The sequence below is a fragment of the Mastigoproctus giganteus genome, chromosome 9 (assembly GCF_048544385.1).
Source record: "Mastigoproctus giganteus isolate SK-2022 chromosome 9, ASM4854438v1, whole genome shotgun sequence".
NCBI lineage: Eukaryota > Metazoa > Arthropoda > Arachnida > Uropygi > Thelyphonidae > Mastigoproctus > Mastigoproctus giganteus.
In genome coordinates this window covers 116,551,344-116,575,935 of record NC_143583.1, presented here as the reverse complement: position 1 = coordinate 116,575,935, position 24,592 = coordinate 116,551,344, and the positions used below count along the sequence as shown (strand labels likewise).

Sequence of the window (24,592 nt, the reverse complement as noted above, 5' to 3'; positions counted from 1 at the left end):
ATGCCCTTTCCAATACTAAGTAATACCTACAAAATCTCTATCTAAGTTACTTTAATCTAAGTATCGTAAATAGGAATATAAAGCTCCTCTAGAAAATAAGTTAATATGCCAATTTAAGCTAATAAAACAAAAAATAAATCAGAAAAAAAAATTTTTTTGTTCCAGGAGCGGCAAAAATGTACGTCCGCACAGGCTACACTTGTTCTCGACCAGTGTGCATGCAGGTATTCATGCCTATGTTTTTACTCTTATTTACCCTAACACACCCCATGTATATTATGCTTCTTCCATGAAGACCAACAGTAGGTCTTGAAATCCTGGTTGCTTGCTTTCCTGGCTGCTGCATGTTCCAATAGAAGTAGTGCAAGAATCATTTTCTTCACTGGCTGTGGCTGTTGTTAATTTATTAGTCTGTGTATCCCCCAAAGTTAGCAATTTACTCACCCAACAAACATTAGACAGACATTTGTGGATTTATTGGATGATTGTTTTCTGCAGCAGCATGTTCGAGAGGCAACCAGAGAGAGAGAGTAAATACTCTTGATCTGGTTATCAGCAGTGATCATTCGTGTATTAAGAATTTGCAGATAAAGGAACCACTAGGTGGCAGTGATCACAGTATACTGATGTGGGATTTACTTAAAGATTTAATTACCATCAGGGGTAAAGGGAAGGGTTTTTGCTTCCGTAAAGGTGAGTACAGTGGTTTCAAAAAGTTTTTAAATTCTGTACAGTGGGATCAACTGACAATGTTACCAACAGTAAATTCTAAGTGGGAAGCATTCAAGGAATTAATCGCGGAATGCTACTAAAAGTTTCATACCTATTAAGAAATATTGTTCAAGGTTTAGGCCTAAATGGATATCAAATGAACTAATGAGACTCGTAACAGAGAAGAAAAATGCATGGGATGCATAAAAATTATCAAGCGACTGAGAAGCCTATGGCAGATATAAGCTAGTCTGTAATCAGGTCACAAAGGAGGTTAAGCAGGCTAAGGCAGATTACAAGAAATCTTGGCAAAAGATGCTAAGAAAAACAGCAAGGATTTCTTTACTTATATAAACTCTAAAAGGAAGGGGATGAATCTGATTGGCCCACTTGACATCGATGGTTCGACTGTAGATGATCCTGCTCAGATAGCAAACAAACTGAATGTGTATTTTGCATCTACATTCACACATGAGGAATTATTAAGGCTTTAAAATGGCAGAAGGTTATCAAAATTGTAGCAGGATACTTAATGATTTTGTAATAACTGAGAGCAAAGTGGAGGAGAAATTGTTGAATTTAAACATGAGAAAAGCACCTGGGGTGGATGGGATCTATACAGTTATATTAAATGAGGTGGCAAAGCAACTAAGCAAACCCTTAGCCAAAATTATGAGAGCATCCTTGGACTCAGGGGAAGTTCCCACGGACTGGAGAAGTGCAAATGTGTCCCCAATTCACAAAGGTGGATCGAAGGGTGACACGAGTAATTACAGACCAGTTAGTTTAACTTCTGTTCCGGGTAAAATAATGGAGTCACTGGTTACAGATGCATTACAGGATCAACTAGACAAGACTGCAGCAATAATTCAGACACAGCATTGGTTTGTTAAGGAAAGTCTTGTCTGACAAATTTGATTGGTTATTATGATTTGGTTATAAAGGAACGGGATGCAAAAAATAATTTTTATATCATATATTTGGATTTCAGGAAAGCTGTTAACACTGTTTCGCATGGAAGACTATTGTACAAATTGGAGCAGAATGGTATTAAGGGTAAGTTGCTACAATCGATAAAAGGATGGTTAAGTTCGAGAAGACAGAGGGTGGTAATCAATGGGTCTTCTCTTCTTAGACTAATGTTATTAGTGGAGTCCCACAGGGTTCGGTGTTAGGTCCACTGTTGTTTTGTATATTTATCAATGATATTGATGAAGGTATATCAGGCTTAATGTCGAAGTTTGCAGATGATACAAAGGTTAGCAAGGTTGTTAATGAAAGTAATGGCAGTGTGCTACTGCAACAGGATCTAGATAATTTGGGCAGATGGGCTAAGAAGTGGCAACTGAAGTTTAACCTTGACAAATGCAAAGTACTGCATGTGGGTAGAAGTAACCCGAGAGAAAAGTACAAACTGTGTGGTACTACACTTAAGGTGGTAGAAAATGAAAAAGACCTGGGAGTAATTGTGCAGTCAGATATGAAGTTTTCTGAGCATTGCAGACAGGCTGCGAGGGCAGATCATGAGGTTTTGTCAATGATATATAGGAATTTTGCTAGCAGGGAAAAGGAGTTGATTGTCCCTCTGTATAAGGCAATGGTCAGGCCACGCCTTGAGTACTGCGTACAGGTCTGGAGGCCTCATTTTAGGAAGGATGTAGATTTTCTTGAGCATGTACAGAGAAGGGCAACAAGATTGGTGAGGGGAATGAAGGGATCCTCTTACCAAGAGAGGCTTAAGTTCTGCAAATTGCAGTGACTGGAGACTAGGCACCTGTGCGGTGATCTGATAGAGGTGAATAAGGCCTTGAATGGGTTGTGCACCCTGAATTCTGATGGGATCCTTCCACTTGTTCAGCTTATGAACCTAAGGGGGCATAAATTCAAATTATGAAAGGACAGATGTAGAATAGATGTGCGGAAATTTTCATTTAGCCAGCGGGTGGTTAATTGCTGGAACAAACTTCCATCTGTCGTTGTGGAAGTTGACAGGTTGAAGAAATTTAAGGACGAACTGGACAGGCCTTTGGAGGGAATGGTGTGATTTTTTTTTTTTTTTTTTTTTTTTTGGCTGATGCTGCATAAGCTCATACACTTGCTTTCTTGCATCACATGCCACTACTACTACTACTACTACATTTCTGCAAGAGCATCAGCAAATATATTCTTGCACCCCCCGTTTATTTAAGTGTGTATCATTCCTGTAAAAATAGTCTCTCCTGCTAGCAAGCATAGCCTATGAAAAATTGTATCTGATAATCCTTGTGCAGTCTCTCTGGGACTAAAGTGATTGACAAGGCCCTCATCATGTACCCTCTTCTTTCTATCATGTTTGGGTAGAATTATAGACACTTCCAAATTTAATTTTAACTTGTGACTTTTCTGAAATTGCCTTGGTCTTCTTAAGTAAGTCCTCATATTTCATACTCTTAATATCATTAGTAAAATGGGATATGTCTGCCAGAGGCAGACTTTCCCCTTTTACTGTTCTACCTGTCCTTTTTGTACAATATATTTCCCATTTTCTTGACAATAGAGTCACTCACAATAACAACCTTTTGCGGGACCAGCACATTCTCCCTGAGAGGTTGCTGCTGCTCTGTTGCTTGAAACACAGGTGCAACTTCTGGCATTGAAGTGGGCAGATGAGAGCTTGATGGTCCTAATTTTAATTCCTTTGAGGGAATTCACTTTGTTCTTCATGCTCCCATAAACACCCATTATAACGCTGTATTCATGCCTAATTTCCTCACACTCTTTTCACTGAACACACACACATAGACATCCCTCTTGGCTGTATCATGTCCCGTTTCAGGTAGATGTCTGTAAACATCAAACAAATAATACATTTTATAAGGCTGTGATTCATAGGAGAATATTCCATTACAATTCTCCCCAAGCCAGAGAAGGCCCACTACTTTAATCCCTTTGTTTTACTGCTCTAGTCTGAGGCATGATTTTCTTTTAAATTCAGTTTAACTTGAGAATGCTACACTAAACTAATAGATACCTGAATATAATAGTAACACTATTCACAGCTTACACAGCAATAATATGTATTATGCTAGAAAGTTTACGTTATTACATATATATTACACTATCAAGTTTATGTTATTCGTATCATGGTATACTGTTACATTCATAATGTTATAAATTATTTATAATAGATGATAAAATTGTCTTAGCTAACAACAAAAAAATATGCCCACCTATGTTATTAGAACTTTCAAGATACTTATTTACCACAATTAAAACATTATGATATCTGTGTCAAACCACTGATACAAAGTCTCAATGAATATTAAGTCGTAACTTTTAAAATTTGTAGCTAAATTTAAAAATATGCTAATGCATATGACCTGAACTATTATAACTATGTATCGAACCCAAATTAAATATGTTAATTAAGTAAAAAAATTGGCAGAATTTTTCAAAAACTTATCTATTTCCACAAGCTCAAAATTCTTTGACTGTAGTCTTTTATACCCTCAAATCAAAAGTCTATGAGGCATAATTTTTAAAAACTATGCCTCTGTCTCCAACTGAGATGTAGTTTTGCAATAGAGGTAAAGAAAAGTGAAAAAATTGTGTCAAAAAAAACTGTTTCTAGAGAAGATTTTGAAACTCTTGAATGAATGAAACATTGTTCAAAAGCATTGTTCAAACAGTATTAGCATTAGCATTAGCAAGGGCACATGATGCAAGAAAGCAAGCTTATATAGCATCAGCCAAAAAAAACAAAAAAACACTTATTTCACCCATCCCCTCGCTCCAAATGTTTGTCAAGTTCTGCCTTGAATCTATTTAAGCTTTCAACTTCTACAACGACAGATGGAAGTTTGTTCCAGAAATCAACCACCTGCTGGCCAAAGGCAAACTTCCGCACATCTATCCTACAACCGTCTTTCCTCAATTTGAATTTATGCCCTCTCAGGTGATTATTCTGAGCAAGATGAAGAATCCCATCAGCATTGAGCATACTCAAACCATTCACCGCTTTATACACCTGAATCAGATCACCTCGCAGGCGCCTAGTCTCCAGACATTGTAATTTGCAAAATTTAAGCCTTTCTTCGTAAGAGCAACTCTTTGTTCTGTTCACTAATCTTGTTGCTCTTCTCTGTACTCGTTCCAACAGCTCTACATTCTTCTTAAAATGAGGCCTCCAGACCTGTATACAGTACTCAAGGTGTGGCCTGACCATTACCTTATACAAGGCGATAATTACCTCCTTATCCCTGCTAGGAAAATTCCTGTATATCATTGACAAGACACCATGAGCTACTCTTGCAGACCATCTGCACTGCTCAGAAAACTTCATATGTGCCTGCACAATTACCCCCAGGTCCTTTTCATTCTCTACCACTGTCAGTGTGGTACTACAGAGTTGATACATTACTCTCGGATTACTGTTTCCGATATGTAGTACTTTACATTTGTCAATGTTAAACTTCATTTGCCTCCTCTCAGCCCATCTGCTAAACTTTTCTAGATCCTGTTGCAACAATGTACTGTCATTAGTGTCATTAACATCCCAACCTTCATATCATCTGCAAACTTGGACATTAAGCCTGATATAGCATCAGCAATATCATTTATAAATACAGAAAACAACAATGGACCCAACACTGAATCCTGAGGGACTCCACTAATAATATTAGTCCATGAAGAGCAGTGTCCATTGATTACAACTCTCTGTCTTCTCCCACTCAACCATCCCTTTATCCATAGCAGCAATTTTCCTCCTCATATATGTAACTATCCAGTTGACCTTTGAATTTATTCAAACTGTCAGCCTCAACTACCCAAGAGCAGAGCCAGATTTAAACTTGTTGTGACCCTAAGCTATAACATATATGAGGCCCTTCATTTTTTCACTCTGACAGTATTAAAAGAAAATTTTTAAGGTGGAGTTAGGCCCCTTGTAATATGAGGCTCTAAGCTGTAGCTTGTTTAGCTTATGTGTAAATCAAGCCCTGCCTGAGAGGGCAACTTGTTCCAGCAATCATTGACTTGCTGGCTAAACGAAAATGTTCTACAATCTAATCTAAACCCCTGTGAATTGAATTCATGGTCCCCAGTTCTATAATTCTTTATAACAGTGAAAATTCCACCTTCATTCATTTTAATCCCTCTCAGAGCCTTATAAACCTCAGTCAGGTTGCCTCTGAGGTGCCTGGTTGCCAAGTTGTGTAACCCACATAATCGGAGTCTTTCCTCATACGATCGTCCTTTTGCCAATCTCACCATTCGAGTTGCCCATCTTTGGATCCTTTCAAATAGCTCAATGTTTTTTTTTTAGATGAGGTCTCCCTACTTGAATATAATATTCCAAGTAAAATTGAAATTAACTAAGTTATCTTAGTTAATTTTAGAGAATTACTTAATCTTAGAAAACCTTTGGGATCAGCATTTAAGGAATTGGTGGTAGTTATTCAAGAGGTTGAAGCTTTTTGTGGAGTGAAAGGATTCTCAAACTGGAAGGTGGAATATAATGTGACATCATCTGCAAAACTATGGATAGCATTTCTGGTCAATGGTCATTAATAAGAAGGGAAAAAAAATAAAAATTACCTCAGTGGATCGACACTGACAGAATCCATATTGGCTATCATTGATGAAATGGAAGGTTTTGAGATAGTTTAGGACTTGGTGGTTAATGGATTTTTTAATTTTTTGGAAAGTGAAGAGGAAGTGCAATGGGATATATGCAATGTCCCAGGTGCAGGAATAGCTACAGCTCTGCTGGTATTGCACTGATTTTAAACAAATACGAATATTATTAATTTTATTGGGGACCTTTTTATCTTGCTTACTTCTCTATGTTTGAATTATGCTAAACAATCTATAACTTTAAAAAATTATTTTATATTCTCATATATACTGGAACTACTAACACTTTTGTAAGAAAGGATAGATAAATATAGAATGTTATAATAAAATTTCATCGAGTGATATGTGAATATTTTTGACTTTGTATTATACCTATCACTGTATAGCAAAATACAGTATTGGAATTTCATTCTCTAATAAATTTGTTAATTTAAATAAAAAATAAAAAAGGAAAATGTAATAAACATGATGGGGGAAGGGAGGGAAAGGGTCTGTCAGAAAAGAATGTTTCTGTCAAAAATAGCTGTAAACCTCAATTTTGTGATGTAAATAGAACTAAAGAGCTTAATTATGTGTGGTATACTGCCAATTTTAAATTATAAAATTGGTAATGCTATTTTGGCATTAAAAAAAAAAAAAAAAAAAAAATAGAGGATTTTCTTCCTTGTTTTCTATTACATTTTTGTGGCTTACAAGATTTAAACTACCAATAAATGCATTGATCTTAATGCTCACCATAGTATGCATTTGTGGTAATACAAAGTTCTTTGTCTTGGTCTTGCACCAGTAAGACAACTGATGATAACATAAGCTTATTCTGTGCAGAGCATTAAGGCAGATGCAGGATCATTCATTGTAAGAGGTGACGGCTCTCATATCTACTTCTATCTTCCACCCCCCCCCTCTCGCGCTCTCTCTCTCTCTCTCTCTCTCTCCAACAGTAGTCCTACAGATAGCATTTCACAGTAAATCCAAAAATATAGTTTATTTTTATGGTTTAGTAATTGGTTATGCTTGTAGTGTGGTTTTTAATCTTTCTGTAATCTGAAAAATAAAACTAAAAATTAAATCGCATGTAAAAAAATATCCTCCTCTCCTCCTTATACTTTGATGAGCATCCTTGTAATGTGTTTCTCTCATGTTGTTAAATATTGCCCTAATTCTTATCATTATCAGTATTATTTTATTTATTTTTTTAAATTTATTAATTTATATAAACTTGTTACCCATAGATGACGATGAATGTGAGTTGGGGACATTTGACTGTGATGAGCATGCTGAATGCACTAATACAATTGGATCCTATGATTGTCACTGTCTTGATGGCTTTCGTGGTGATGGGTATACATGTCGAGGTAGGTAGACTCCACGATACAAAATGAAATAAATGCATTTACTGTAGAACAAGTGTTATACTTAAATATTACATATCCATTTGTCTTACCTTACCTTACAATTACCATATTGGAGAATTATTTTCATTACTGTTATTTTTGTAAGGGATGGTAAAGTTTATGTTGTCTATATGCAGTATGTGCCCATAGAATGAACCTAGTCAGCTGAGTTATTCATTTGTGAAATGAAATTATTTTTAGAACTTTTCTTTGGATTTGGAATGCATCAGTTGATTATAGTATAGTGTGAAGTACAACATATTGGTATTGCATCAAGAGACTATATAGAAATTTGAATAGATTAATTTGGACACTCATGCAATTCTGTCGAGATTAGAAATTGTAGATAATTTAGTAGCTGTTCAAATATGGTATATGCAATATAATATAAGGTATTATAAAGGATGTTTTGGTATCCATATCTACTTTAAACACACACACACACACACACACACACACACACACACACACACACACACACACACACACACACACACACACACACACACACTAGATTCCTTTTTATTCTTCCTCCACACCTCAGCAGCATAGGCCCAAAGCTATTAACGCTATGGAAGAAACTCTGACTAACTGCTATTCTCTGAGTTATTTCCATATCCAGGCTGCCATCTTTTGTTAATAAACTCCCTAGGTACCACTGGCATAGCTACCATGTAGGCAGGCAAGACAATTGCCTCCGGGCCCTTTAGGGGCCCAGTGTCCTTGGCTTTCTCCTGTTTTTGCAATTTTTATTAATTAAGTAGGGGCCCGAACATGTTCTTTGCCTCCGGGCCCGAAAAAGGTAGCTGTGCTACTGCTAGGTACTTAAAATTATCCGCTACTTCCAACATTTCCTTCCACAGTTTTACACCTTTTACACTCACCTCTCTCCCTCTGTTCATCATCATCTCTTTGCTTTTTTGGTCACTTATCTTTTGACTATACTCTTTCCTGTGTTAGTAAAGTTCTCTTGAAGTTCTTCCTCCTAATTAATTGATAACAAAGGCTTAATTTGTTCAGCACTCACCTCTTAATATGTGTTTTCTTATTGAAGTTTAAAAGAAGGAGTAAAGGTAAAAGTTTAACTGTATTCTTTACATTTCTTTTGAACCCATTCTTTTGACTTTCAATAAGAAAACACGGGATTAAGAGATGAGTGCTGAAAAATTAAGCCTTTGTTATAAATTAATTATGATGACTAGTTTTACAGCTGAAAGCTTGAAGTACTGTTGATTATCTATTGAGATTCTTAGCAAAGCCTATTATCTTAATACTCACCTCTAGATCCATATTGGTTAAAGTTAAATTTACATAAAGGAAAGTAAAAGTTTTCAGTTATATTAATAGAGTAGTTAATTTAAAAACATGTCTCTAGGAAGAGGGAGTGCACTACCTTTTTTCCTGGTTGTCCTTTATAAAATTATATAAAGAAAATTCATGTGTTGAAAAACCAAGAGCTGGACGAGAAGCTTTCGATGTTTTCTTCATCAGTTGGTGAATGACATAAGTTGTGAGTGTTGATTTATAGTATCGTAGTACCCAGGATGCGTTACGTTAGACATGTGGAAATTTGATTCGTGTGAGATGCTATATTAGTGATAGATTCGTGGGTAATTTAGTGTTTAAAATTTCATATAATCTATTTTGGTGGAACCATTCTATAGCTAGGGCTTCATACTGGAATATCTTATAATTCGATTTAAGTTTAATTAGTGTAATTGCATTATCTATTATTGGATTGTAATTAAAAGAGTGTACATGCTGACTGAGTTCAGTTCCTGGCTGGACTAATTTGAAACTATTATAATGATAGTATGCTCTTGTGTTGTTCTGGAAGTTCCATATTTTGTGGTGGTGCTACCCATGTAACATGCATTACATCCACATTGGCATTTTATAAGGTATATTATATTGTTTATGTCTTGAATATTGTATTTATATGTTTCCCTGTATTTGCTGAAAAAAAAAGTACTTAGTTTATTATATGATAAAAAAATCAGTATAATGTTTGTCCCTCTAAAAATATTCCGGAGCCGAGGTGCAATTTGACTATGATATGGAAGTGTGACTATTGTATTTTGTGTATGATCAGTACTAATGTTATCAATGCGAGGATTATTAATTTTTTTCTTTTACAGCTGATATGGTTTCTTGAATTAACTGTTTAGGGTATTTTCTTATATGTTTAGGGAAACATATAAATACAATATTAAAGACATAAACAATATAATATACCTTATAAAATGCCAATCTGTATGTAATGCATGCTACATAGGTAGCACCACCACAAAATATGGAATTTCCAGAACAGCCAACACGAGAGCATACTATCATTATAATAGTTTCAAATCAGACCGACCAGGAATGAACTCAGTCAGCATGTATACTCTTTTAATCACGATCCATTAATAGATAATGCAATTACTCTAATTAAACTTAAATCGAATTATAAGATATTCCAGTACGAAGCCCTAGCTATAGAATGGTTCCACCAAAATAGATTATATGAAATTTTAAACACTAAATTACCCACGAATCTATCACCAATATGGCAGCTCACATGAATCAAATTTCCACGTGTCTAACGTAATGCATCCTGGGTACTACAATACTATAAATCAACACTCACAGCTCATGTCATTCACCAACTGATGACGACGACATTGAAAGCTTCTTGTCTAGCGCTTGGTTTTTCAACACTTGAATTTTCTTCATATAATTTTATAAAGGAAGGACAACCAGGAAAAAGGTAATGCACTCCCTCTTCTTAGAGACATGTTTTTAAATTAACTACTCTATTAATATAATTGAAAACTTTTACTTTCCTTTATGTAAATTTAACCTTAACCAGTATGGATCTAGAGGTGAGTACTAAGATAATAAGCTTTGTTAAGAATCTCAATAAATTGATTATGAGTAAGTAGACAGCACTGTAAGTGTTAACTATAAAATTTCTTAACTGTCAGTTCTTCCTCCTTGTTTGCCCAAAAGACAACATCATCTGCAAACACCCCTCTTCCACCTATTTTATCATCCACCTCTGCAAGGATATTGTCTCCGTGGCAATAATAAAAAATAGTGGTTGTATTAAGTAGTCTCTATAATTATAATCATAATAATTAATTTGATAAGAATGTAAATATATTTACTTTTCACTTCTATTCATCACAGAAAAAGAAAATCAATATATTTAAGGTAAAAAAAAAAATTTAATGTGCTGGAAATGTAACACACAGCATATAATATCACTTGTTTACGTTCAGCTTCTACAATTTCTCTCTTGCTTTCCTCTCAATGATCACAAACTCATTTGACTCTCTGTTTGAATTTGATACACATCTGGCATCCCCATCCCCAAAAAATTCCTCATAAATAAATGTAAATTGAAAATATCTATTGAGGATCATTAATAATTAAACCAATCATATTAAACCAATAATTAAACCAATTATTAAACCAATCATCCCCTTCCCTCCAGTGCTTATATAAGTAAAAGACAAAAAGTAAAGAAGTGTGCTTTTCTTGGCATTCTTCTGACAGAGACTTCTCATAATCTGCGGCGCCTCCATAGCCAGGTGGGAAAGAGCAGCAGTGCGTAGCATACACTTCTTGATTAGACTGGGGTTCGAGCCCATCACCACCAAATACGGAGGATGCGGAAAGGTCAGGGAATGATGCGGAAAGGTCAGGGAATGACCACCGCATATCCCGGAGCAGTATGGCCTTAGTTGCTAATGCTCCTAAAAACCAAATAAACAAACAAAACAACATAATCTGCTTTAGTTTGCCTAATGTCTTTTTTGTGACCTGATTGCAGACTAGGTTATAGCTATTGTAGGCTTTTGTATTGCTTGAGAATTTATATGTATCCCTTGCATTTTTCTTATACGCCATGAGTGACATCAGTTCATCCGACATCCATTTAGTTTCATTTAGATCTGAGCTTGGAAAGATGTGTCTTAGTTAGTATACAAAGCCTAATAGCTTCTATGATTACTTCCCTGATTGCTTCCCATATGCAGTCATTCAATAAATTGTTTGGTTTAAGTCTTGCTACTGTGTGAGTGACCAACACACAAGTTCCTATCAATATATTAGGCACCTCTGCAGCAAGGTCAGGGAATGACCACCGCATATCCCAGAGCAATATGGCCTTAGTTGCTAATGCTCCAAAAAACCAAATAACAAACCTATCAATATCTGCAAAGCTAAAATTCCCCATTGCAAAGCAGTCCTGTTTATGGTCCATTCTTTTTGTCTGTACAACTGTTTGTTATACTCAACACAGTCATTAGGCCTGTAACAGACTCCTAATCTCGTTTTCCTAGTGCTTATGTCACACTAAACTGACTCAATATTGCACTAGCCGGCTATGTCAGCTGTATGCAGTGCCATAGATTTCATGTGCTTCTTAAATAAGGCATAGTTCACCCACCTGTATTGTCTATGCAAAGCACATTGATTCAAGAAGAATATACCCAATAGATAAGAAGTTCCAAGATATTGAGTTGGTGTGGTGTGATATAAGAGATAGGAAAGCAGTAGTGAAATAAGGGTACTCTTATCATATTCATCGAGCTAATTTTGTTTTTGAATATGGTAACATGTTTATAGAGATATGTACTGAGCAAGCAAATATCATATTATCCTTGGGGACTGTTACTCATTCAGGAGGCTTCCTGAATGAATGAAACAATTTCTTTTCAAATTATTTTCTTTGGAGATATTGTCAGCTACTCTTGAGCAGAGTTATATTTGTACTCCCACAAAAAGGATTCCCTCACAGACCATAGATTATAATCTATGGTTTGTGAGGGAATTATAATTATTAATCAGTACCATCTTTCTTACTTATGTATGCTACATAAAAACTCCATATTTGAAAACTGATTTTTCAAATATCCTTGTAATTAATATGCTTAAATCATCAAGGCTGGATGAAGTTCATTGTTTTTACCACATCAATCATAATTGAATTCATAGATAGTCTTTCTATGCAAAAATTTTCTTAAATGAATAAAGTGGTGCTGCAACCAAAAATGCTGAATGTTTGGTTCATCCATCTTTTTGTTAGAGGAAGCATAAGAAACCTTCATTAATCATGTTAGGTTTTGGAGGACTATGTGGGCTAGCAGGTTGTCCAGGACTATTCTAGAATGTCAAATATGCACCACTCTATTTTTCCAAAGAAAAGAAAAGAAAGGAAATAAAGAACAAAAGGGAACTGTTTCTAGTTAGTCTTAGATACATTTTCAGAGACACCATTATTTCATACTTACTGCAATGATTTACAAAGTATTCATTCTGACTGAAGAGGCTATTCACCAAAATGCAATCCTGTTATTGTTATTTACACACAGCTGACAGTCATTAGTCTTCTGCAGTGTGTGTTAATATCGTGTACCTCTGCCCAGTGTTTACAAAAACTCACAATGGATAGCGGAGACAGCTGAAAAGTAATTAAGGTAGCTCTCAACTTTATGAGTTCATTTGTTCCTAGCGCACGCTCATAAAGCAAAAACTCGTATAGCGGGAAATTATTTCCCATAGACATAAGGTTAAAAATAGGGATTTACGTTCTCAACAATGAAATTAGTTAGCTAATTAGTTTGTGTTTAAACAATGATTGATTTATCAAAAGAAATGAAAACATAGCCTGTAAAATCAAGCAAATTATAATAACAGAGAAATTATTTACGATTTACAAATGCTAAAGAATGTTTATTCTTCATCATCATCCACTAAATGCACACTTGTTGATCACTCATTATTGGCTCGGCACTCATTAGTTTGTTGCACAAGGAGTCGTCTTCTTCAGAAATGTTTCAAGAGGTGTTTGTTTCCAAGATAATCTTCTCTTTTAATTATAAATTTCACAATTAAATGCATAAGCATTTTTTAATGGCACACACAAATTACAACTAACACGATTCGCGTGGAGTAGCAAGTTTATGAAGCTTAAAAAAAAGGAATGAAGAGAAGATTCTGAAAATTTATTTATGTTTTTTATACGATTGAAGATTTCAGTAAAGGGGAAACACATTTCACCATAATAACGGAAAAAACCACACAATTCCAGCTATCAGTATTTTTGCAAATGCAAGAAGATCGAGTTTCCTACTTGTTTATAATTGCTTGCATTTACAGAAAAGCCCAATAAACTGGAAAGTGCAAATTGTTTTTATTGTTTTATGGTCGTGACCTCCAGAAATGTGTTTTAGAAAAATATGACGAAGGTGTTTAAAATTGATTCTTGTAACGGAACATATGATAACAATGAAAGCATAGTGCATTTTAATGTTTTGAATTAGTAACTAATACAATTTACAAACCATGCTCACAACTTTTTATATGGCCTTAAGGTCACACTAATGACCTTAAAAATGACATTTTAGAGAGATAAATAGCTTAGTTATACAGCGAAAATTTCAACTTCTGAGATCTTGAAACGAATTACCAAAAAACAATGTCTTATTGGGTTCGCATTACGATATTTTAACGTGGCAACATAACTGGAACTGATTAATATCGTAAAGCAGGGTACACTGTATTGTATAGCTATGCAAGTGATTTGGAATGCGGTATTTATGAATGTTTAACATTCATTTTTTGCAATTAATGTTCATATTTTCGATTTTGTTGATACTTGATACCTGGGAAAAAAAAAAACTCGTAAACCCGGGAACTCGTAAAGCGAGAACTGCCTGTATTAATAAAAAAACAAACAAATTAACAAAAAACAAATAAAATCCTTTATTTGTTTATTTATGTTTCAGTTAAGAATGTGTAATTTAAAATTTACAGTAAACATTTCCTGAAAAAAATTAATGATAAATATTTATGTGGTATTGTTAGAAATCTTTTAAGAATTATGTTTTAAAATTTCATAAAAAAAACTCCTGTAGTTGTGAATATATTCAACTTTTAAAGCATTTAATATTACTGACTAATAGAAAAATCAGTGAGAAATATCTGCTTCCTATCATGCTATAGTGGTTAAGTACTGTATTTAATTTTTAAAAAAATACTTCTAATGATAGGAAATGGAAATAATTTTTTGAGTTTACATTGATGACCAACAAAAAAAAAAGCATCTTTATTGTTGAATAAATATTTTTCTATTAACTATGTTACTCTGTTAATTTATTCTGACTTCTGTTTATGATATTTTTTTTTTCTAATTTGTGAGAGAAATTAATTTCCTTTTTCAGATATCAATGAATGTCTTAGAGATAATGGTGGCTGTGATACAGATGCTGCATGTATTAATACTGATGGTTCATTTAAATGCTCATGTGATGAAGGATTCACTGGGGATGGAACCTCTTGTAGAGGTAAGTGCTGCAGTAAAAATTAATAAAGAGAATTACTGAAGATAATGGTTTTCTTACTTCCAGAAAATACAGCTGCATTAACAAATCTATGTATAGTATTCCTTTAAAATTAACATTCAGTTACTCTGCTCTGAATGCTTTATGCATTAATTATTATTATATGGGCTTTAAAAAATAATTCTCCATTTGAAGTTCTTGAAATGGTAATAATAATTATCATAATCTGTAATAATCCCAAGTTGAGCATTAGGTCAACCTGGAGCTCAGAACACAGAGCAGTGGAACTTTATATATGTGAAAGAGTAAGAAAACAAGGTTGAATTTTATAGTTTCAGTAATTAATTATTAAGCTTATAGAAAGCACACAGTTCATAGTTTTACATGAATGTATTTCTTAAATGAATTTGTGTATTCTTTACTGTGCGATCAAGACCATAGTTATTGATTAGCCTTGTTCCCATTTGATGAATAGTGATCAAATTTCAGAGGTGTGTCTATACTTTAAGTTAGCTTAGATGAGTTATGTAGATGGGCTTGTGGAACTCTAACACTAACAAAATTCCAGAAGTTACCATGGTCTTATTCTCCTATCAGCTATTTCATCATAAAGTTAATATTACTGTGAAATAGTAAGCAAGAGAGAAAAATTAAATTCTTCAAGAAGTCTGATGTGCAGAGGGTAATGAGAAATTGGGTATATTTTCAGGCCCACTTAGCAACCCAAGATTGACAATCCAAAAGTTTGCTACAGAATATTTTCAAATAATTTAGAATGACTTTTTAAATGGAAAAACATCTTTAACATGGAAATACGAGGGCAGTTTGAAAATTTCATGGACTGTGTATGAAAGGGTAGTTGTAAAGTGTTAAAAACTTCTGTACTTAAGGTATAACGCTTCAAATACTAACCCACTAACTTTCATGCGGTTTCAATAATGTTTTTTTTTTTTTTTTTTTTTTAATTGCAAGTCCTGAAGGTAACAAAGTTGTGTGAATGAGGAATGATAGACAAAATCGTCACTGTGGAGTCATCCAGTATTTTGGAAAAAAAGGGACTAATGCCTAAGGCAATTCATGAGGATGTGCTTACAACACTGGGAGAGGATGCCCCTTCCTATTCTGTGGTTAAACCTGGGCAGTAGAATTTAAACAATGGAGGGACATCCTGGAAGATCTCCCACACTGGAGAACACTTGCAGTGTCCATCACTTCAGAAGTTGTTGAGTGTGCATGATCTGGTGATACGTGACAGTTAGCCACATTGCCAGCATTTTAGGCATCTCATCTGAACCCACATATCACATACTAACAGTGGTTCTCACTATGAAAAAGTTGTCAGCATGATGGGTCCCAAAGTTGTTGACAGCAGATCAAAAATGCACAGGAGTTGACAAGTCAAGTGAACATGTGCATTATTTTAAATCAGATCCAGGAAATTTCCTTGAAACGTTTGTGGCCATGGATGAGATGTGGGTCCGTCACTTTCAGCCATAGACAAAGGAGCAGCCGAAACAGTAGAAACACTGCTCTCCTTCCCACCTGATGCTACAGAGGTGCCTGACAGAATTGTGAGCAGGCACAGCTGTCCTAGTGGAACTCCTTTGCTGAGTTTTCCTCAATGTTTGGCTTTGATGTTTCCAAGCAATGCCTCAAAAGATCTAGATCTTTTGAGGCATTTGCTTGGAAACATCAAAGCCAAACATTGAGGAAAACTCAGCAAAGGAGTTCCACTAGGACAGTGTGCCTGCTCACAATTCTGTCGGCACCTCTGTAGCCAGGTGGGAAGGAGCAGCAGTGCGTAGCATACGTTTCTTGATTAGACTGGGGTTCGAGCCCATCACCACCAAATACGGAGGATGCGGAAAGGTCAGGGAATGACCACCACATATTCACTGACCAATATGGCTTTAGTTGTTAATGCTCCTAAAACCAAATAACAACAACAACAATTCTGTCATTTCCGTGATTGCATTGCATGACTGTGGCTTTGAAATCTTGGGACATCCCCCACATTCAGTAGATCTTAGCATCGTGGGACTTTCACCTGTTTCCTAATTTGAAAGACTACTTCTTTGGCGCCAATTTTATCACCAACAGTGCTGCAGTGGAAGCATTCTTTAGGCCCAAGAGAAAACTTTCTTCGCAGCTGGAATCACACATTGCAGCATCAGTAGGCACCTCCGTAGCCAGGTGGGCAGGAGCAGCAGTGCGTAGCACATGCTTCTTGATTATACCAGGGTTCGAGACCGTGACCACCAAATACGGAGGAGGTGGAAAGGTTAGGGAATGACCACAGCATATCCCTGGAGCAATATGGCCTTGCTAATGCTCATAAAAACCAAATAACAAACAAACAAACAAACAAACAAACAAACAAACAAGCAGCATCAGTAGCAAAAGTGTATTGAATCCAAAGGAGGCTATCTTGAAAAGTAATGATACCAGACTCCCAAAATACACCCTTTTAATACTCAGGCCATGAACTTTTTAAATGCATGCCTCCCATAAAATGGAAAACACGCACGCACACTGAACTCCTATACACTTTTGAAGGGAATAACCGCAAATAGCATTATAAGTGGAAGGGTTTTTTCATAATTTTTTTCAAATTTTAGTAGATAATGACAGTTCGGTGTATATAGCAGCAATTGACTGTCTGTGTGTGAAGTACCTCTAGTTTCCTATATACAGGGTGTTTCAAAAATGATGGTCAATAATTTAAAGGTGAAAAGTACAAACTAAAATAAGAAGAAAAGTCCCAGTGAATATCGAGCCACAAATGAACCATTTTCGAGATAATGCACATTATCTCGAAAATGGTTCATAATGCGAGATAATGTTAGAAAGAACATCCTGTAACATGTAATATCTGTAAAATCCTGGGGTGTTGAAATTTTTGGTTTCAACACCCCAGGATTTTACAGATATTACATGTTACAGGATGTTCTTTCTAACACCCTTTCCTCAACATCAGATATTATGCTTCTGGGCTTACCTGCTCGTAACTCCATGTGTAAAGCGCCCATGTTCTCTAAGGCATTGATGTACCCTGATGAATGTGCACCTGTTAGTCTGCCTTTGGCAGGGAAATACTTCTTGGTACAAATGTGCAGCCTCGCATGCACTGCCGTTGGCTTTACCATACATGAAGTGCATGTCCGCATACTCTTTGTTGCTGTAACCTATTTTCATGTTGATTATCCTTTGACGAGTACTAGTATGCCTGCTACATCTCAGAGCATTGAGAGGGGAAATAGAGAGAATAAGCATAACCTAACCTAAACAAACAAATCAGTGGTGGATCCCAACTGGAAAAGGGCAATATCTCGAAAACGTTTCACTTAAGAACCCATGTTTACTAGGCTTTTTTTGCATATTGTAGTCTGTACAGTTCACCTTTAAATTATTGACCATCACTTTTGAAACACCCTGTATATATAGAAGAATAGAGACTGTGAGCAAGGCTAAAGGTTTCACCACACTTTATTAGTTTTCTTGTAAATGAAAGATATACAGGTGTTCGGATATTAATGATAGGAGACTATGTATATATATATTTATATATATATATTAGCATTAGTATTGGCATATGATGCAAGAAAGAAAGCATATACAGCATCAGCCAAACAACAACAAAAAAAAAAAAAAAACCCATACCTTCCATTCATCTATCTATTTGCTCCAAAAGTTTGTCTAGTTCTTCCTTGAATTTATTTAATCTATCAACTTCCATAATGATAGATGGAAGTTTGTTCCAGCAATCAACCACCCGCTGGCTAAAGGCAAATTTCTGCACATCAGTTCTTCAACTGTCTTTCCTCAGTTTGAATTTATGCCCCTGCAGGTGCATAATAGCAAGAGGAAAAAGAATTCCATCAGCATTGAGCCTTCTCAAACCATTCAAGGCCTTATACACCTCAATCAGATCACCTCGCAAGTGCCTAGTCTCCAGACACTGTAATTTGGAGAGCTTAAGCCTTTCTTGATAAGAGAACCGTTTGTTCCTCATCAATCTTGTTGCCCTTATCGGTACCCATTCCAGCAGCTCTACACATCCTTCCTAAAATGAGGTCTCTAGACCTGCAGTACTCAAGGTGTGACCTGTTCATTGCCTTATAGAAAGAGATAAGCACCTCCTTATCCCTGCTAGCAAAGTTCCTGTATATCATTGACAAAACCCCATGAGCTGCTCTACTTTGAAAACCTTATATCAGACTGCACAATTATTCCCAGGTCTTTTTCATTCTCCACTACACTGAGTTTAGTACCGCACAGTTTGTATGTTTCTCTGGGGTTACTGCTACCCATATGGAGCACTTTGCATTTGTCAATGTTGAACTTTAGTTGCTACCTCTCAGCCCATGTGCCCAACTTTTCCAGATCCTGTTTACCGAAATTTAGCCCTAACTTGCGACTTTTTTTCAACATTGACATGTACTGTTAATTACGTCTGCAGATATCCTTCTCATTAGTGATATTGTTGTAAACAAAAGATGTACAACAATATCACCTTTTATGCCATTAAAAGATGATATCTGGTCTACAACATCATCAACTTATGCCTCTGGCAGACATATCCTGATCTTATTCCATCTTTTTGCACAATATATTTCCCTTTTCCCTCAGAGTAGAGTCACTGACAACTAGTTGCTGTGAGACCAGTGCATTCTGCCTTGGGGTTTGCTGCTGTGTTGACTGATGAGCAAGTGCAAGCTCTGGTGTTGATATGAGCAGCTAAGAGCTTGATGGGCCCCCAATTTAAATCCTTAAAGGGCATCCACCCTGTTCTTCAAGCTCTCATAAAGGCCTATAACAATGTTGAGTTGGCACTTAATATCCTCACACAAAGACATCTCCTTGGCAATATCATCTCCTGATCCTGAAAGCTCTACAAGACAAAAAAGCTGTACATTTCATAAAGCTGTGATTCAGAAGACAATCACCCACCCCCTCAGTTCTCCCCAAGCCATAGTCCTCCTGCTACCTTGAGCCTTTTATTCTATTCAATATATATATTTATATATATGTTGAATAGAATATATATATTTATATATATGTTGAATAGAATAACAAGAAATTGGAAACGTGAAGACAGAAAAATGGAAAAAAGAGGAAGTAATCTAATTCAGCCGAAAGCAACAAATGCTAAATTTATGTAGGGCATGGACAATAAAGCGAAGAAAAAAAAAGGGGGAAAAAACGAAGGTGCTAGAGAGCGATAGCAGGAGGATAGAAGGTAACAAAAAAAAAAAAAAAAAAATGTATAATACGAGATAAATAATTATAAAATAATTACAAAATTGACAAAATAAGGATGTTGCCATACTGATGTAAACCGCAAGCCAAAGGGTAAAAAGCATAAACATAAATAAAAATGAGAATAAAATTTTTATTTTTACCAAAATAAATGAAAAAATTGTTTTGAGTAAAATAAAAATTTGCTTACAAAAATTAAAAAGTGAAGGTATTTTGAAAATGGCTTGTGAACTTGATGTGAAGTTGATGCTATGAAGACGAGAAATTGAAAACTGGAATCCACAACAGAAATTTCTGGAAACATGTAACTTATTAGTCTAATCCAAATAAAGTTAAAGAGATTTGAAAACATAGTAAAAAGCTAGTACATAGTAGAGACACATGAGGTGGCAACATAACTGTATGCAGGACAAAACAGAACCAGAACTGAGTAGCATGCACCAATGAGATACAAATATACTGTTTGACAAAATTAAAGGAACATGTAGTGGTGTACTCGTGCAGCTTGCAATGAAGTGAGACAAAATTTGACATGGTAGTGTACCCTAGCATAATGATGAAATGAGGAGACAGCAAGAAAATTTGGATAGGTATGAGAGACATTTATAGGGGTTTAAGAATTACCAAGACTACAGAATCAAAGACACTTGAAATTATGGTCACATGACATCAGTACAGCATATAATCCCCTCCAATGGCTCAACAGGCCTGACAGCAGTGAACCATGCCTGATATGAGAGTATCTATAAGATTCTGTAGCAACAAATCCCATTCTTCAGCCAGTGGAAACCTTAGCTCACCAAGTGACCAAGGAATTGGCTGTCGGCATGCAGTGCAATGCCCAAGGGCATCCTACACATGTTCGATTGGATTTAAGCCTGGTGATCTTGCTGGCCATGGCAATCATTGGTTATCTTCAGTTTCAGGATATTCTTCCACCTCTTGAGTTCTATGTGTAGTGGCATTATCGTGCATGAAAAGAAAATCTGGGCCAACCTTACCACTGAAATGTCACACATAGGGTTCGAGGATCTGTTCTTGGTACCTCTGCACAGTTGCGGAACCCTTACAAAAACATGGATAGGGGTGTGCCATTGATTATTCCACCCCACATGAGAACAGCACTTCCATTGTAAGTGTCCCTTTCTTTTATGTTGGAGGGATGGTACTGCATTCCTCATTGTCTCCAGATTAGCATTAGCATTAGTAGAGGCATTTGATGCAAGAATGAAATAACATTGTTAGTGTTGTTATTTGGTTTTTAGGAGCATTAGCAACTAAAGCCATATTGCTCCGGGATATGCGGTGGTCATTCCCTGACCTTTCCGCATTCTCCGTATTTGGTGCTGATGGGCTCGAATCCCGGTCTAATCAAGAAGCGTGTGCTACGCACTGCTGCTCCTTCCCATCTGGCTACAGAGGCGCCTATGAAATAACATCTAGAATCTTTTTGTAGGCTAAAACGGGACTTACCACAGAAAAGAACTGTACCTCATTTTGTCAGGGCTCTAGGTTACATGTTCATGGCACTAGGTTTGACTAGCTCTGCGGTGGTTTGGGATTAATGTGATACAAATCACTCACTTCCTTGCGTAGAGCCCACTTAAATTGAGCCTTCTTAGCACAGTCTGGTTGGAAATGTTTTAACCTGTGGCTACATCAAGAGATAGTTGATCTCTTCATGTAGATTGATCAGGACATCATAGGGCTCCATCTTTCTGTTAGAGCCAGGTAGCAGTCTGTTTTGGTTGAAGTACCCTTGGGTGACCTTGGCCAGCTCTTCTTGTAATGGTTCCAGTCTCCTGAAACTGCTTCCATAGTGCCAAGATGACACCGAATTGCATATTAAGCCAATTTGCCACCTCTGCCTCTGACTGCTCAAGTCACCCAACAGCCTGCCATCTCAAAAAATCATCTAAACGATAACTTGCCATCGTGAGTGCTAGAGATGTGGCTGTCCCACTGAGGAAGCCAAAAACAGGAATGAAGTGATATGTTTGCAATCTGTGTTTTTATAGATATACATAAATAATTTGCATAATGTTAGGTGGTAGATCAATTTCTCTTGGGTACTCAGAATTTGCATGCCAGGATGCCTATTATATCAGATATTCACCTTCAGTGACACTGTTCACAATAAAATATTCATGAAAATGTCTTGTTCTGTTAATTTCGTCAAGCAGTGTATAAAGTTATAGAACAGTGACACCTAGAGATAAAAATTTTGTCAAAATTAGAAATAAAAATATGCATACGGTGTATACAAATATCATACTAAATGTAGTTGTAAACTATTAAATGTATTTAATAGTTTATGACTACATTTAGTATGAGCATAATGTTTGTGAGTCTAGAGGAAAAAGTACAAATTAAGGTGATAAAGTGAGATTTAAACAGATAATGTGGGAAAAGACAGATAGAGTAGGACGAAATATGGAAGTATTATGTATCTGAAAAAAATTTTGAAATAAATAAAGTTACAAGTTAAGCCAAAAAGTGAGAAATTTAGACTGGTGCTGGCAGTAAATCCAAGGCCAGTGGTGTGTGAAAAATCCACACCTATCACTCTACCATTGCAGGATCATCTTGACAAGACGGCAGCAATAATTCAGACATAGCATGGGTTTGTTAAGGGAAAGTCTTATCTGACAAATTTGATAGGATATTATGATGTGGTTACATAAGGAAATGGATGCAAAAAATAATTTTGATATCATATATTTGGATTTCAGGAAAGCTTTTGACACTTGCGCATGGAAGACTATTGTACAAATTGGAGCAGAATGGTATTAAGGGTAAGTTGCTACAATGGATAAAAGGATGGTTAAGTGGGAGAAGACAGAGGGTGGTAATCAATGGGTGCTGCACTTCATGGACTAATGTTATTAGTGGAGTCCCACAGGGTTCGGTGTTAGGTCCGCACTGTTGTTTTGTATATTTATCAATGATATTGATGAAGGTATATCAGGCTTAATGTCGAAGTTTGCAGATGATACAAAGGTTGGCAGGGTTGTTAATGATAGTAATGGCAGTGTGCTACTGCAACAGGATCTAGATAATTTGGGCAGATGGGCTAAGAAGTGGCAACTGAATTTTAACCTTGAAAAATGCAAAGTACTGCATATGGGTAGAAGTAACCCCAGAGAAACGTACCAACTGTGTGGTACTACACTTAAGGTGGTAGAAAATGAAAAAGACCTGGGAGTAATTGTTCAGTCAGATATGAAGTTTTCTGAGCAATGCAGACAGGCTGCCAGGGCAGGTCATGGGGTTTTGTCAATGACATATAGGAATTTTGCTAGCAGGGAGAAGGAGGTGATTGTCCCTCTGTATAAGGCAATGGTCAGGCCACGCCTTGAGTACTGCGTACAGGTCTCGAGGCCTCATTTTATGAAGTTATTTAGTTAGTTATTTGGTTTTTAGGAGCATTAGCAACTAAGGCCATATTGCTCTGGGATATGCGGTGGTCATTCCCTGACCTTTCCACATCCTCCGTAGTTTGGTGGTGACGGGCTCGAACCCTGGTCTAATCAAGAAGCTTGTGCTACGCACTGCTGCTCCTTCCCACCTGGCTACGGAGGCGCCATTTTATGAAGGATGTAGATTTATTTGAGTGTGTACAGAGAAGGGCAACAAGATTGGTGAGGGGAATGAAGGGATCCTCTTACCAAGAGAGGCTTAAGTTCTGCAAATTGCAGTGGCTGGAGACTAGGCACCTGCACGGTGATCCGATTGAGGTGTATAAGGCCTTGAATGGGTTGAGCACACTGAATTCTGATGGGATCCTTCCACTTGTTCAGATTACGAACCTAAGGGGGCATAAATTCAAATTGAGAAAAGACAGATGTAGAATAGATGTGCGGAAATTTGCCTTTAGCCAGCGGGTGGTTAATTGCTGGAACAAACTTCCATCTGTTGTTGTGGAAGTTGACAGGTTAAATAAATTTAAGGAGGAACTGGTCAGACATTTGGAGGGAATGGTGTGATTTTTTTTTTTTTTTTTTTTGCTGATGCTGCATAAGCTCATACACTTGCTTTCTTGCATCACATGCCTCTACTACTAAAGTAAAGTAAAGTGCAGCCATTATCAACCCACTGCAGGGTGGAAGCCTCCTCAACAATTCATGCTGAGGGAAATGGACCATAATCTGCCACGCTGGTTGGCAGATCGACCGTATTCAGCAGTCAGGGGCTTGAACCCCGGTCTACTCAAAGAGCGTGTGCTACTGCACTCGCGCTCCTGCCCACTCGGCTACGGACGCCGTCCCTCTACTACTACTACTA

The 24,592-nt window shown here is 36.5% G+C and overlaps 1 protein-coding gene across 3 annotated transcripts in view; it reads left to right on the top strand.

The window, feature by feature from the left end:
• The window catches only part of LOC150080668 (fibrillin-2-like), a 1,460,049-nt gene that overhangs the window by 838,638 nt on the left and 596,819 nt on the right, over nucleotides 1-24,592 (top strand). For all 3 annotated transcript variants that reach the window (XM_090381969.1, XM_090381968.1, XM_090381967.1), the window contains exons 31-32: nucleotides 7,557-7,679; nucleotides 14,930-15,052. In XM_090381969.1, coding sequence (XP_090238095.1) covers nucleotides 7,557-7,679; nucleotides 14,930-15,052 — 246 coding nt within the window. The remainder of the gene's footprint in view (nucleotides 1-7,556; nucleotides 7,680-14,929; nucleotides 15,053-24,592) is intronic.